A 14,984-nucleotide genomic window follows, 5' to 3' on the forward strand; every position below is an offset into this window, starting at 1 on the left:
CCTCACTAGCTTTAAGCACAAGCTGTCAGAGCAGCTCGCAGATCACTGCACCTGTACTTAGCCCATCTATAATTTAGCCCAAACAACTACCTCTACACCCTACTGTATTTATCTCCTTTGCACCCCATTATTTCTATCTCTACCTTGCACATTCTTCCGCTGCAAATCTACCATTCCAGGGTTTTACTTGCTATATTGTATTTATTTCGACACCATGGCCTTTTTTTCCTTTACCTCCCTTATCTCACCTCATTTGCTCACATTGTATATAGACTTGCTTTTTTACTGTATTATTGACTGTATGTTTGTTTTACTCCATGTGTAACTCTTTGTTGTGTCGAACTGCTTTGCTTTATATCGCAATTGTAAATGAGAACTTGTTCTCAACTTGCCTACCTGGTTAAATAAAGGTGAAATAAAAATAAATAAATAAAAGATTGAACTCTTTGGCCTGAATGCCAAGCGTTACGTCTGGAGGAAACCTGGCACCTTCCCTACGGTGAAGCATGGTGGTGGCAGCATCATGCGGTGTGCATGTTTTTCAGCAATCTTGTTTCTCATGGTGTGCGAGTCTTTAGGTGCCTTGTACTGAGGAGTAGCTTCCATCTGGCCACTACGATAAAGGCCTGTTTGGTGGAGTGCTGCAGAGATGGTTGTCCTTCTGGAAGTTTCTCCCATCTCCACAGAGGAACTCTAAAGCTCCGTCAGTGACCATCAGGTTTTTGGTCACCTCCCTGACCAAGGCCCTTCTCCCCCGATTGCTAAGTTTGGCCGAGCAGTCAGCTCTAGTTAGTCTTGGTGGTTCCAAAGTTCTTCCATTTAAGAATGATGGAGGCCACTGTGTGTTTGGGGACCATCAATGGCTCATGGCTTGGCTTTTGCTCTGACATACACTGCCAACAATGGGACCTTATATAGACAGGTGTGTGCCTTTCCAAATCATGTCCAATCATTTGAATTTACCACTGGTGGACTCCCAAGTTGTAGAAACATCTCAAGGATGATCAATGGAAACAGGATGCACCTGACCTCAATTTCATGTCTCATAGCAAAGGGCCTGAATACTTATGTAATTAAGTATTCAAAAATTGCTTTGTCATTATGGGGTATTGTGTGTAGATTGCTGAGGATTTGTATTTATTTAATCTATTTTTGAATAAGGCTGTAATGTAACACAAGGTGGAAAAAGTAAAGGGATCTGAATACTTGCCGAAGGCACAGTACATTCAACCTCTTGTGAAGGAAATTTATGAAAGACAGAAAAACAAAAAATATATTTGTTCCTTTTTGGGGAAGCCTGGCTTCCCATGGCATCCATGAATACACGCCAATGCCTCTGTATTTAAGTATAGTGGGGGCAGCATCATGTCATGGGTATGCTTGTCACTGGCAGATACTCAAGCTTGTCAGGATCAAAAGAAATATGACAGGAACTAAGCCAAGGTAAAAAGTTAGAGGAAAACATGCCTCAGTCTTCTGAATAACTAATCCTGGGATAGTTTTATTTTTCAGCTGGACAATTACACAAATCGTAATGCCAAAGACACACCAGAATGGCTTTCTAAGAGGTGTTGAGTGTTCCTGAGGGGTCTAGTCTCAGTCCTGACATAAATCTGCTTAAAAAAATTTGAAAAGATTTGAATATTGCTGTCCTTCAGTGACTTCCAGCCAAATTTACTGAGCTTTAGCAATTTTGACAAAAACAATGGATATGTTGCTCTAAGAGTTGTGCAGAGTAGGTAGAATCTTATTTAAAATTATTTACAGCTGTAATTCCTATCAAAGGTGCTTCCACCAAGCATTTACTCTGGGGTGTGAAGACAAAAATGAAGATCTCATCATATATTCATTTAGAAACACTTCTATACTTCATTCAGATTGGAAATGTGGAGCAGGTTGTGTAGAGCAGTAGGAAAACAATCAAACGTAATGCCTTTTTAGATGTAATTTTAAGGCAGCCTGGTCAGAGGATGAAACTCTTCAGTTCAACTGAACTTGAGAAACCTTAGTCTAATCAGGCCTTGGGGAGTTGAAGCATGCACACGGCAGAGGCTTCTGGTCCAGAACAAGACAACCCCTACTTTATAGTCCATGGTGTGAACGAATGACAAGTCACACTTCGTTAAAGAAATATGGTTTTATTTTAACGGTTTAAGTGGCATTAAACAAGGAAGAACGCTGATTGTTAGAAAAAGGAAACATGTCCATACTCTGTTCAATGACAAGGCAAAGTGTGAAACAGCAATCAGCGAATAATCATCTGCCCATTTTTTAAACAACAATTTACACATGAAAGTAAACCAAGTGTTTTATATTACAACTAAGGCATCAGATGTCAGTATGTACAAGGCCAGAGCCAGAGAGGGACAGTGGAAAGACAGACACGTCATCTCTGTAGCTAGAGGAAAACTATCACAGTTGATCCTTGTACACATACGGTGAAGGCACAGTGTGATTTAGCAGGAGAGAAACGTTACAACGCTGATCTGGAGTTAGCCTCAAGCTGTCATTCAGCACTATAAAGGTGGCAGATTTTACAGTGTCAGCATACCTATACACATTAGGACAGTATACACACACACACACTATGGTCATCAACAACACAGGTTACAGTATAGACAGGAAAGAAACAAAAACATTTCAACTAGAATATAAATTGGAGTCAGTCTGTACAACTATAAACATCAAACAGATTGCCAGAGAGGCTGTCTAACGCAACACACATCCCTTTACAAGGGAACCAATGGGAGGGGAGGAGAGGGAGGCGTTACAGAACGTTCATATAGGAATTAACACTATAGGAATTAACACGCATGTATGACTCTACCTGAAGGTTATATAACATTTGCTCCCCAAATGAATGCAGCCCAGGGTCTGAGACACAGCCCTCTGCTCTTCTGGGTTGTATTCATTAGGGCACACTGTGGCAAAACATTTCAAAACATTGTGCCATGAAAAAAAAGAAAACAGCCGTTTCTTATTGGACAAGTTCAGATAGTACCTCCCCGTTGCAGCCCGTTTCTTCCAATTCGTGCCTAAAGAATACGTCCAAGAACAGGTTCGCACAGAAGACATTTAACTAAGAATCTAAAGCTTTAACCTGGAGTATCCAATATAGACATGGGTTATTCAAATATTACCCTACGAGGTATGGAGTACTGCTGGTTCTGTTCTACCTGATAATTAATTGCACCCACCTGATGTCCCAGGTCTAAACCAGTCCCTGATTAGAAGGGGAAAATTGAAAAAAGCGATGAAGGGCCAGATTTGAATTTGAGGGGTCTCGACAATAGACTACAGACACAATAATGACATTTATACAATGGTCTCCATACAACCCTGAGATAACAATATTAGCTACCCGTTACGCCTGCCTGCTGCAAGTGTGTGTGTCCTTACAGCAGAATTACAAGTTAACCATCAGGGAATAGGAAGGCAGACATTTAACTGTATACACACACACACACACACATTGGAATGTAGGTGATCAAGGACATGATTGATTAAATGATAGTTTACGCAAATACCTAAGGCTAGACAGGTATACACAAATAGCTCAGTACAGATTAACACATGCACGCACACACTGTGATTAAGGGTTATTAAGATGTTGTATGAAGGTGTTATGGTTTCTCCATCAGTTAGTCACACAGATCAGTGGACAGGAGAGGGGCTATGACAGCACGGTAGGCATCAGGGTAGACATCAAACTGACCCAGGGACAGAGCTTAGTATCCAGCATTCAATCATGTCCCTAGCCAAACTGACTTCAGAGCAGTCTATAGACCATCCACTCACCACAGGGCAGTAAAAACCAAATAAAAACATCTAAACAGAAGTGGAACGTCAAGGTCCTCCCCAAGGCATGGGTGTCCTCAACCAAGTCCTCTTAAAGTCTGGTTTATTGCAGGTCCTCTTTTAAAAGGCGAGAGGTCCTCTTTTAAAAGGCGAGAGGTCCTCAATCAGGTCCTCTTTTAGGCAGGAGAATAAGTCCTCTCTGGGGTCCTCTCGGAGGCTGGTTTTGCTCAGGTTCTCTCTGGAGGTCATAGTTCACTGGAGCATCAGCTGTTTGAGGTTGTCATGAAGGATAGTATCCTTGACATCTCGGAACACCAGGCGGATGTTCTCTGTGTTAATGGCCGTGGTGAAGTGGTGGTAGAGGGGCTTCTGTGTCAAGTCTCTTCTCTTCTCCCGGAAACAGTCCACTAGGAACTTCTGGACGTCCGGCAGGCTGTGGTCCGGCCCCGTGTACTCTGGGAAGTATTTACTTAGCGAAACATTCAAGACCTGCCGAGAACAAGGATCAGCCGAACATAACATGGAACGTCAGTACAATCAGAAGGTTGGTTTGGACTCAATCACAATACTTGACATCAATATATTTCTCTCTGAAAAGCTAAGAGCCCATTTTCTTCAGTGAGGACTCATGCGAGCAGGGTCCAATCTACTCAAGGCATCACTATCTTAGGTAAACGAGTTTGTGATTACGGGGAATGTGACTGTACAGACCTTCTCCTCCAGCAGGTCAGTCTTGTTGAGGAAGAGGATGATGGAGACTGAGAGGAAGACTCGGTTGTTGACAATCGTCTCAAAGATGTTCAACGACTCTCTCAGTCGGTTGGTCTGCCTGTCCTCCATCAAGACCTAGAACACACAGGGGATAGAAAAATGAAATAAATAAATTAGGTAGTGTGTCAGTGCGAGAGAAACAGAGGGCGTGTGTGGTGAGCGTGTTCAGTGTGCGTGCATGTCCACTGTGTGTGTACCTGGTCATACTCTGAAGAAGACACTAGGAACAGTATGGAGGTGACAGAGTCAAAACACTCAAACCACCGACGTCTTTCCGAGCGCTGTCCTCCCACGTCCACCATCTTGAAGGGAATACTCTTGATCTCAAAGTCATACTCATGAATGCCCTTAGTGGGCTTACGGGCTAGCAGGACGTCATGCTGGGAAGGGATGTAGCTCTGGAGGAGAGAGAGGGATGAGTAGAAGACAGGAGACGAGGATGGGGATGTTAAGGAGGCAGAGTGATTTATGGAGGGAAAGAGGGCGAGGGAGAGAAACTTACCGGCTCCCCGAGCTTCTCCACATTGTCCAAGAAATACTTAACCGACTCACCCTGAGAGAGGAGAGAAGAGAAATGTGTTTTAGCGTCATTGTCAATCCTTCTAATACTCAGATTATGTACACACATCAGCCTAAAACTGCTGCATGTGAGTGAGTGAGTGTAGGGCAACTAGATTCAGCCGCGGGCCGATTTGTGTCGGAGCGAATGGTCGGAACTCAATTATAATAATAATTGGAAAAACCACATTGACCACAACAAAGTCTAAATATTGATTATGTTTGAAAATAACAATAATGTCATACTTTGATTTCATTGAGCACGTTTACATGCATACTAATAATTAGATATTAAGCTGATTATGGAAGTAGGCAGATTATGCAATAGTCACATAAAACACCTTACTCTGCTTAATCTTGAATTGGCAAAAGGTTAAAAAAAAATCGAAGTAAACCTACGCCAATTAAAACATGGTTTTCTGAGCAATCTTTCAAATTATTAGGGCATGTAAACACCCTAAAACGGCGTTCCAGAAGTATATTTGATCTGCGCGTGCGCTAGCACCAGCAGAGTGAGCCTCCCTCTTCAGCTCAAGTGTGTTCGGAACAACTGAATGTATGAGTCTTAGAAGTAGTTTTCACATACAAACTTTATACAGTGCATTGGGAAAGTATTCAGACCCTTTCACTTTTTCCACATTGTCACGTTACAGCCGTATTCTAAAATGGATTAAATCCCCCCGCCCCCAATGTACACACTATACCCCATAACTACAAAGCAAAAACAGGTCAAGAAATTTTAGCAAATTTATAAACATTAAAACTGAAATCTCACATTTACATAAGTATTCAGACCCTTTACGCAGTACTTTGTTGAAGCACCTTTGGCAGCGATTACAGCCTCGAGTCTTCTTGGGTATGACGCTACAAGCGTGGCACACCTGTATTTGGGGAGATTCTCCCATTCTTCTCTGCAGATTTTCTCAAGCTGTGTCAGGTTGGATGGGGAGCGTCGCTGCACATAAATGTTCAGATCTCTCCAGAAATGTTAGATCAGGTTCAAGTCCAGGCTCTGGACCACTCAAGGACTTGTCCCAAAACCACTCCTGCATTGTCTTGGCTGTGTGCTTAGGGTCATTGTCCTGTTGGAAGGTGAACCTTTACCCCTGTCTGAGGTCCTGAACGCTCTGGAGCAGGTTGTCATCAGGGATCTCTCTGTATTTTGAACCATTCATCTTTCCTCTGATCCTGACACGGAAAACATCCCCGTAGCATGACGCTGCCACCACCATGCTTTATCGTAGGGATGGCGCAAGGTTTCCTCCAGATGTAACGCTTGGCATTCAGGCCAAAGAGTTCAATCTTGGTTTCATCAGACCAGAGAATCTTGTTTCTCATGGTCTGAGTCTTTAGGTGCCTTTTGGCAAACTCCAAGCGGCCTTTCATGTGCCATTTACTGAAGAGTGGCTTCCGTCTGGCCACTCTATCATAAAGGCCTGATTGGTGGAGTGCTGCAGAGAAGGTTGGCTTCTGGAAGGTTCTCCCATCTCCACAGAGGAACTCTAGAGCTTTGTCAGAGTGACCATCGGGTTCTTGGTCACCCCCGATTGCGCAGTTTGGCCAGACGGCCAGCTCTAGGAAGAGTCTTGGTGGTTCCAAACTTCTTTCATTTAAGAATGATGTTGGCCACTGTCTTCTTGAGGACCTTCTATGCTGCAGACATTTTTTGGTGCCCTTTCCCAGATCTGTGCCTCGACACAATCCTGTCTTAGAGCTCTACGGACAATTCCTTCAACCTCATGGCTTGGTTTTTGCTCTGACATGCACTGTCAACTGTGGGACCCTATATAGACAGTTCTGTGCCTTTCTAAATCATGTCCAATCAATTGAATTTCCGCAGGTGGACTCCAATCAAGTTGTAGAAACATCAAGAATGATGTAAACAGGACACAACTTAGCTCAATTTCGAGTCTCATAGCAAAGGATCTGAATACTTATGTAAATAAGGTATTGGGTTTTATGTTTTATACATTTGCACAAACTTCTAAAAACCTGTTTTCACTTTGTCATTATGGGGTAGTGTGTGTGTAGATTGATGAGATTTTTTTAACGTTTTATTTATTTATTTTAGAATAAGGCTACAAAATGTGGAAAATGTCAAGGGGTCTGAATACACTGTATGTACAAACTCAGAATCAAATATGCTCACATTAGGTCTATTTTTATTTGTGGAAAACTTGGGAATAGATTTCCTCAATTAAACAAATCGGTAGCTGAATTCCCTGTAATTTTACAGTGTTTTTGGACCAAACCCCCCCCCCAAAAACCAGGTTGGCCACATGATACCAACCCCTTGTAGTGGAATGGCCTCAAGTTGCCAACCCCTGTAGTGCATCCATGTGAAGTGAGCATTCGTGTGCCTGTATGTGTGTGTGATGTGTAACGGAGTGTGGGTGTGTTTTCCACCCTGTCCTCCTGGTCTGGTGTTGTTTCTCAGTAAGTGGGGCGCGCCCAAACACGAGCCTGCACAGCCAAGACTGGCTCACATTCCAGTCTGAGTGTGTGTGTTAGAGCATGTACTCACTCTACCCCTGAAAGCTACAGAAATGTACATTTAAAAAAACTATCTATTCTTGTGTCTTTGTGATGATTAGATCACAACTGTGTGTGTGTGTGTTTTACTGTACACATTCGATAATAACACTAAAGGCCTTTTATCTTTACAACTCACCTGGCCTGAAAAACCTGTCTGTGTCTGTCTGTGTGCGGTAGGCTAAGATTACAGAATATGTAGAGTTGATCAAACCAGAGCTCAAGTGTCTGTCCATACAGGCAGAATACTTTATTTTTTAAATTAAACTAGGCAAGTCAGTTGAGAACAAATTCTTATTTACAATGACGGCACTACACACACATACTGATAAACATACACACAGGCCCTGTGCTACTGGAACCAGTATATCATTATAGACAGATGGCCTCGGCTACAACCCAAAAGTGAAACCTAGGCACACAACTTGTTTTTTTCTGTAACAGATCCTGCCTCCCTTCTTACTGTAAACACACACACCAGAATTCCCGTTAGGAAAATGTGGTGCCAAACATTTGATCGGCAGCATTTTAATTTAATGGACATTTGAGAAATTTACCGGACCCATATGCATTGGGTGCGTAACCTGATTAGGGCACCCACCCACAGTGCTCAGGGTGACAGAAATCACATTTAGATTATGGCTAGACCTATTCATCTTAACAGAACATGCAAGTCGAGGATGCAATGGTGTGTGTCCTTACCGAATTCCGATGCGCACTTTGAAGATGTTAGAAGTTATTTACTTTTCCTGTGCCAAGACAAGTAACAAACAGCAAAATCACTAGTCACTATGTCAATCTATTGCCCATAGCAGAAAAGTTGACCTATTCTATTGGTCAGCTTGTCGTACTGTGCGAGAAAGAAATAGCCAATTCCAAACAGACTCTGGGACAGTTGTGGGACGATAGGTTGCATGAATTATGCAATGAATCTGATGTAATAGACCAGAAAGTTTTGCTTAAAATGTTGATAAACTATTATTTCTCCACATAAAGCGCAGCAATGTGCACAAGGCAGCGCACCCTAGGCAAGGCACCCTAGGCAAGAAGCCCTAGGCAAGGCGCCCTAGGCAAGGCGGCCTAGGCAAGGCGCCCTAGGCAAGGCGCAACGTGCGAATGTTGGTTCCATAATGCAATTAGCAGGAAAACACTTGTCAAAAGCGCATTATACATGTCAGCTGTTTCCAAGGACAGTGATGAAAATCAGTTAGAGGTGAGATCTAAAGATGCAGAAATAAGCATGGATTGCGGCTTTGGCTACTGGACAACGAAAGAAAGTTTATTTGAAAACAAATGAGAGAAATAGGCTACTGGTTTCAATGGCGTATGGAAGTCTTTATAAAATAATTGCCTCCATATTTCTATGGTCGGGTTTGACTTTGAAGCAAGGTAAGACATGCCTCATAATATGACGTAAAACATTCAGGCTTCAAACAATTAAGTATACTGTATGTTTCCAAAATACATACTGCCTCCAGCTCATTGCAAAGTGGTGTGATGCACTGAAGCCTGCATACATCCACTTGAATGGTGAATGGGAAGCAGGCTTTAATTACCAGTTGAAATGTTTTGTTGTTTTTAGTAGAATTGTTACACAATGATTGGGCTTATAAAAATCACGTTTCACTCCAGCAGCCAACGAATGAGCTGTTTGAGAAGCTGTAGCAACAGCAGCTCTCACGCTGTCCTGACAGATTTCCGCTCATAACCTCTATATGCAGTGAACTACAAAAATTAACCTATAGACCGATAAGCATATGACCAGTCAAAACCATTTCCATCGACTGGTATTTCAATCAATGAATAGGTTAAAAAACATTATTTAGCAAAGGGATTTTTTTTCTTTCTCGGACAATTGGCTGGCGGCAGTTTTATTGATCAGATTTTCATTTCTTTAAAAAAAAATGGCCAAAAGCCTGCTATTACCGGCTGACGTTAACCCTGACACACACCCACACACAGAGAGTTATAAACACAAATTGTTACATCTCAGACTGACTTCCCGGCTGACGATGCCCCCTTGTGTGATCGTAATGCCCCATCATTTTTTTTATCCATCAGAACATTTAGCTTAAAATGTTAAAATATTAGGCTATTTCTTCACATTATGAGCGCAGGAATGCGCAAAACGGCAGTAGGCTATAAGCGTGAATGTTCCAAAATGCTATTAGCGGGAAAACACTACTCTCCAAATCTCCAAAGCGCACCGCAATTGCGAGATGAAAATATCCTTTAGAAATGTAGAAAAGGTCTAAAAATGCAACAACTAGCATGGGTTTTTAATACGACTAGGATTGTGTCTGTGGCTGTCATTGTGTCTGACAAATGAGGAAGTTTTTAGAAAAGAATCCCCTTACACTCCTATGGTCGGAACACAGTAAGACATGCCTCATTGTCATAAAGTGTATCTATTGTCGTGATGTGTGTTTTGTCCTTTTGGTAGGCCGTCATTGTAAATAAGAATTTGTTCTTAACCGACTTGCCTATTTAAATAAAAAGGTTAAATTTAAAAAAAGTATTGACAGCTGTGCCATATAGCAATAGAGTTGGGAAGAGATTTTCGATGTACCGATTCCATGGCACATGGTTTATGAACTGATACACAAAACGACACTGTATTCAAAACTTGAGTTTTTAACTTTAAAATTATTATACAAAATTCTTGCAACGAATGTAGCTTGTTTTTGGTCACAGGTTCAGGAATGGCTGAAGAATTGCAACATTTAAGCCAACTCTGCAAATAGCACTGCTGGGCGATTTAAAAAGTTAGTCAAATTGATCAATAATATAATAACTCTTTGCAAAAATGTTTCTTTAAATTTACAATCTTTAGAAACTATGAGAATAGAAAGGTTCAGAATACATTGATGGCCATGACTTAGTGGACCAGGTACCACTGAGATTATACTATGTGGTTTGAATAGACCTTTTGTGAAACATCACAGCACAGTTGAAATATATATATGGCAAACAAATCAAAACTGGATGATGTTCAGAAATAGATGGGAGGGGTTGAAAGTAGCTGGATGGGACTAAAATCAAATCAAAAATAACTATTGTAAAATTGATATAGTATGAATAAGATGGAAGTAGAAGCCTAAGTGTTGTTTACTCCAATTGGGGGAGGGGTGGCCCTTAGCAAGATGGCGCCGACAGATAGGGAAGCTCTGCTTCTAGCTCCTAAGCAACCTTACAAGCATTTCGCCAACACCCGCAATAACATCTGGTAAACGTGAATGTGACCAATAAAATTTGGTAGGGTTAGGGGAAAACAATATATAACCAGTCAAAAGTTGACACACCTACAAATTCAAAGGCTTTTCTTTATTTTTACTATTATTCTACAATGTAGAATAATAGTGAAGACATCAAAAATATGAAATTACACATGGATTCTTCAAAGTAGCCACCCTTTGCATTGATGACAGCTTGGCACACTTGGCATTCTCTCAATCAGCTTCATGAGGTAGTCACCTGGAATGCATTTCAATTAACCGGTCTGCCTTGTTAAATGTGGAATTTCTTTCCTTCTTAACGCGTTTGAACCAATCCGTTGTGCCGTGATAAGGTATGGGTGGTATACAGAAAATAGCCCTATTTGGTAAAATACCAAGTCCATATTATGGCAAGAAGAGCTCAAATAAGCAAAGAGAAATGACAGTCCATCATTACTTTAAGACATGAAGGCCAGTCAATGAGGACAATTTCAAGAACTTTGAAAGTTTCTTCAAGTGCAGTCGCAAAAACCATCAAGCGCTATGATGAAACTGACTCATGAGGACCGTCACAGGAAAGGAAGACCCAGACTTATGGCGGCAGGTAGCTTAGTGGTTAGAGCATTGGGCCAGTAACCAAAATATTGCTAGATTGAATCCCCGAGCTGACAAGGTAAACATCAGTCGTTCTGCCCCTGAACAAGGCAGTTAACCCACTGTTCCCCGGTAGATCATCATTGTACATAAGAATTGGTTCTTAACTGACTTGCCTAGTTAAACAAAGGTTAAAAAAAGTTCTCTGCTGCAGAGGATTAGTTATTTAGAGTTAACTGCACCTCAGAAGCTGCCCAAATAAAAGCATCAGAGTTCAAGAAACAGACAGAACAGAACTGTTCAGAGGAGACTTCATGGTCAAATTGCTGCAAAGAAACCACTACTAAAGGACACCAATAATAATAAGAAACTTGCTTGGCCCAAGAAACACGAGCAATGGACATTAATGAGTCCAAATATGAGATTTTTGGTTCCAACCGCAGTGTCTTTGTGAGACACAGATTAGGTGAAAGGATGATCTCCGCATGTGTGGTTCCCACCATGAAGCATGGAGGAGGTGGTGTGATGGTGCTTTGCTGGTAACACTGTCAGTGATTTATTTAGAATTCAGCAAGGCTACCACAGCATTCTGCAGCAATATGCCATCCCACCTGGTTTGCCCTTAGTGGGACTATCATTTGTTTTTCAACAAAACAATGACCCAAAACACACCTCCAGGCTGTGTAAGGGCTATTTGACCAAGGAGAGTGTTGATGGCCTTGCCCCTAAAAATCAAGAAATTTCAGGCCTGACACTGACTTATATAGCTCATTGGCATCCTGTAAATCTGGCTGTCACTGCTGTATTGCTGCTATGTCACTTTTATGTCAGTGTTAGTGTTGAATGCAGCCGGTACAGGGCTTTGAGTGAGTGTGTGTTCTACCTGTAAGCAGATCAGCATTCCAGCACAAATCATACTCCAGCTCACCAACAAACAGCTCACCAATACTCAAGTATTTTTCTATCTATAGCTTGTTCTCCATGTTATGGTGAGCCAACCTGTGCTATTTGGGATGCTAATTCGATTCGTTCCGACATTTATTAATTTCTTTCTTTTTACTTTTTGGATTATGTGTGCATTGCTTGTATTGCTAGGTATTACTGCACTGTTGGAGCTAGAAACACAAGCATTTCACAGCACCTGCGATAACGTCTGCAAATCTGTGTACGCAAACTTTGACTGAATGTTATCAGCATTTATTTCCATGACCCCAAAAATTCTCATGGCTCTTCCTTGTTCCTCTGCAGCAGACAGAGTGAGCATTACATCGAACACAATAAAAAATTACAGTACCGATTCGCAATACACAGAATCATGATAAAACCTCAATACATATCGCAGCAGTACCTAAGTATCTTGATAATATTGTATCGTGAGGTCCCTAGCAATTCCCAGCCCTAGTGTGTGTGTTAGGAAAGACCAGGTGTCAATAGAGGAGAGCTGAGGTCGGCACAGCTAACAGACTGACGCACGTGCAACTTGAGCATCCGACACACACACCAACCTCACACACATGCAGAGAAAGCCATTGAGAGACAAGGGAGGAAGCAGCCGCAAGTCTCTGGTCTCTACTCAGTTTCACTTTCACTTCAGCCAGTCTGCAGAGGCCTGATGAGTCTGTGTGCATCTGTGCATGCGTGTGTGTGTACTGACCAGCTGGAACTCCCTGCGTCTGTCGTAGGCGTGTTGTATGGCAACGTCAGCCCACAGGGCCTGGATGGAGGGCAGGTACTTGAGGAACACGCTCGTCTCCACCTGGCCGTGCACCATCATCGAAGATCGTGTGTCAAATGACATCACATTGTCTCCGTGCACCTGGTTGTCAGAGGAACCCCAGGGGATCTGAAGCTTCTCCCGTGCATCCACCAACACACGCACACCTGAAGGGGAGAGATAGGGTTTAGAGTTAAACACAACACAGGGGTCTGTGGCCCACAACCCTATCTGACAAGTATCAGAAGGCAACAAGGCTGATTTAAAATAAGTCTTTATGTTCGAGGATATAAACCACAGTTAGATAGTTTGGACACTCATGTTACACCACTGTTCAAACGAAACTGAAAAAACCCCTCAAAGAATAACGTTAGAGGAGTTGAATTTTAGAGCTGGCAGCAGGAAGTCATATTTTCTCAAGTATATCTGATTTAGTTAGCCAGTTATAAGAAAAATTGCCATTTTTACATTAGAAACGGCGATACTCACACACTAGTCGATAGTCACCAACACGGGCGTTCCTCCACTAAACGGGGAATTTGTATTTCTGAAGCTAAACCCCATACAGTAACAGTTAGCTAGCTAATCTGTTGCTAACTTCGGATAGCAGCTCCACTTATAAACATAATGGAAACTTTGCCAAAAAGTTTTCACCACTCAAGTTTTACAGTCGGGCCCGAAAGACGAACGTTAAGAATGTTAATGTAGCTTTTTTTTTTTAGATATAGTCCCGTAGACTTTCTCCCTAGTTACCTTTGATAACATTGCTGTAAATTATTGCCCGGAACTCTTCTCGAGCTTGCTGGTCGAAGTCCTGCCCGTGGATAATCCTCATCTGTTTGAGGAAAGTGGACTTGCCGCTCTCGCCCGCGCCCAGTAAAAGTATCTTCACTAGTCGTTTCACGTAGGTTTTGTCCCGGGAAATACTTTTGTCAATCGCCTTAGATTTCCTCAGCTGTTCAACCTCGGTGCTGGTAAGCAGGCAAGCGGGGAAGTAGTGATTTAGTACGGATCGGGTCGGCAGGAAGTCCGCCATGTTTCAACCAGCTTCATCGATACACGGGAGAGAGTTTGCGCGTTCATGTGAGGAGCGCGGAAACGCTACGGTCTACTCTACATCATAGAAATATAATGATTTATATGTAAGTACGCACTGGCTGCGTTTACACAAGCAGCTCAATTCTGATCTTTTACCCAATTGTTGTAGAAAGAGCTGATCTGATTGAACAAAATACCAATACGTGGAAAAATATCAGGGGTGTATTTATTACGTAGATTCTGTTGCAAAACGTTTAGTAACGGAAGCAAACGGAACGAAATGGGGAGGGACCTACTTGAAATGATTGAAAATGTTTGGATTAATGATTACACCGCTGTATTGGGCTGCCTGTGTTAATGTTCACACACACACACACACACACACGCACACACACACACAGGACCAAGCCTTTGGGCAAGCCCCTATCTTTTATATAACCAAAAAGTGTGCTTTGGATGACAGTACAGTCTACAAATCTAGCATATAATGCCTTTCTTGCAAAGCAAAATTAATACATTAATTTCATCCCTTAACCATGTGATTATTCTTTTCATTTTGCCCTGAAAAAACTTTTTTACATCCTCATTTAGACCACTTTTTTTTATACCAAAGTTGACCAAATTAAACAAAATAGCTGTTCCTAAAATTATAACATTGAAATAACTTATTATTCACACCACATCAAAGCCCTAATTTAACATTTAACAGAACAATTCAACACTGTCAAATTACAATCATGACTTGATCATGAATCATTTAGGCT

General features: G+C 41.9%; 1 protein-coding gene across 1 annotated transcript; it reads right to left on the reverse strand.

Annotated features, from left to right (window-relative positions):
- Positions 1 to 2,122: 2,122 nt before the first annotated feature.
- LOC115144100 (guanine nucleotide-binding protein subunit alpha-13-like) lies at positions 2,123 to 14,363 on the reverse strand. The gene is made up of 6 exons (XM_029684817.2): positions 13,936 to 14,363; positions 13,123 to 13,349; positions 5,072 to 5,122; positions 4,767 to 4,967; positions 4,510 to 4,644; positions 2,123 to 4,287 (listed from the first exon to the last, which is right to left on the reverse strand). Exons 1-6 carry the CDS (start codon positions 14,216 to 14,218, stop codon positions 4,051 to 4,053), a joined length of 1,134 nt encoding a protein of 377 aa, XP_029540677.1. The 5' UTR covers positions 14,219 to 14,363; the 3' UTR covers positions 2,123 to 4,050.
- Between the last annotated feature and the right edge of the window lie 621 nt (positions 14,364 to 14,984).

The sequence above is a fragment of the Oncorhynchus nerka genome, linkage group LG16, assembly GCF_034236695.1.
Source record: "Oncorhynchus nerka isolate Pitt River linkage group LG16, Oner_Uvic_2.0, whole genome shotgun sequence".
Lineage (NCBI taxonomy): Eukaryota > Metazoa > Chordata > Actinopteri > Salmoniformes > Salmonidae > Oncorhynchus > Oncorhynchus nerka.

Coding starts and splice junctions, on each gene's coding strand:
- LOC115144100 (XM_029684817.2), bottom strand. CDS start 14,218: ATGGCGGACTTCCTGCCGACCCGATCCGTACTAAATCACTACTTCCCC. Junction 4,645..4,766: donor CTTCTTCAGAGTATGACCAG/GTACACACACAG, acceptor TGTGTGTTCTAG/GTCTTGATGGAGGACAGGCA. Junction 4,288..4,509: donor CTGACCTGCTGGAGGAGAAG/GTCTGTACAGTC, acceptor TGTTCTCGGCAG/GTCTTGAATGTTTCGCTAAG.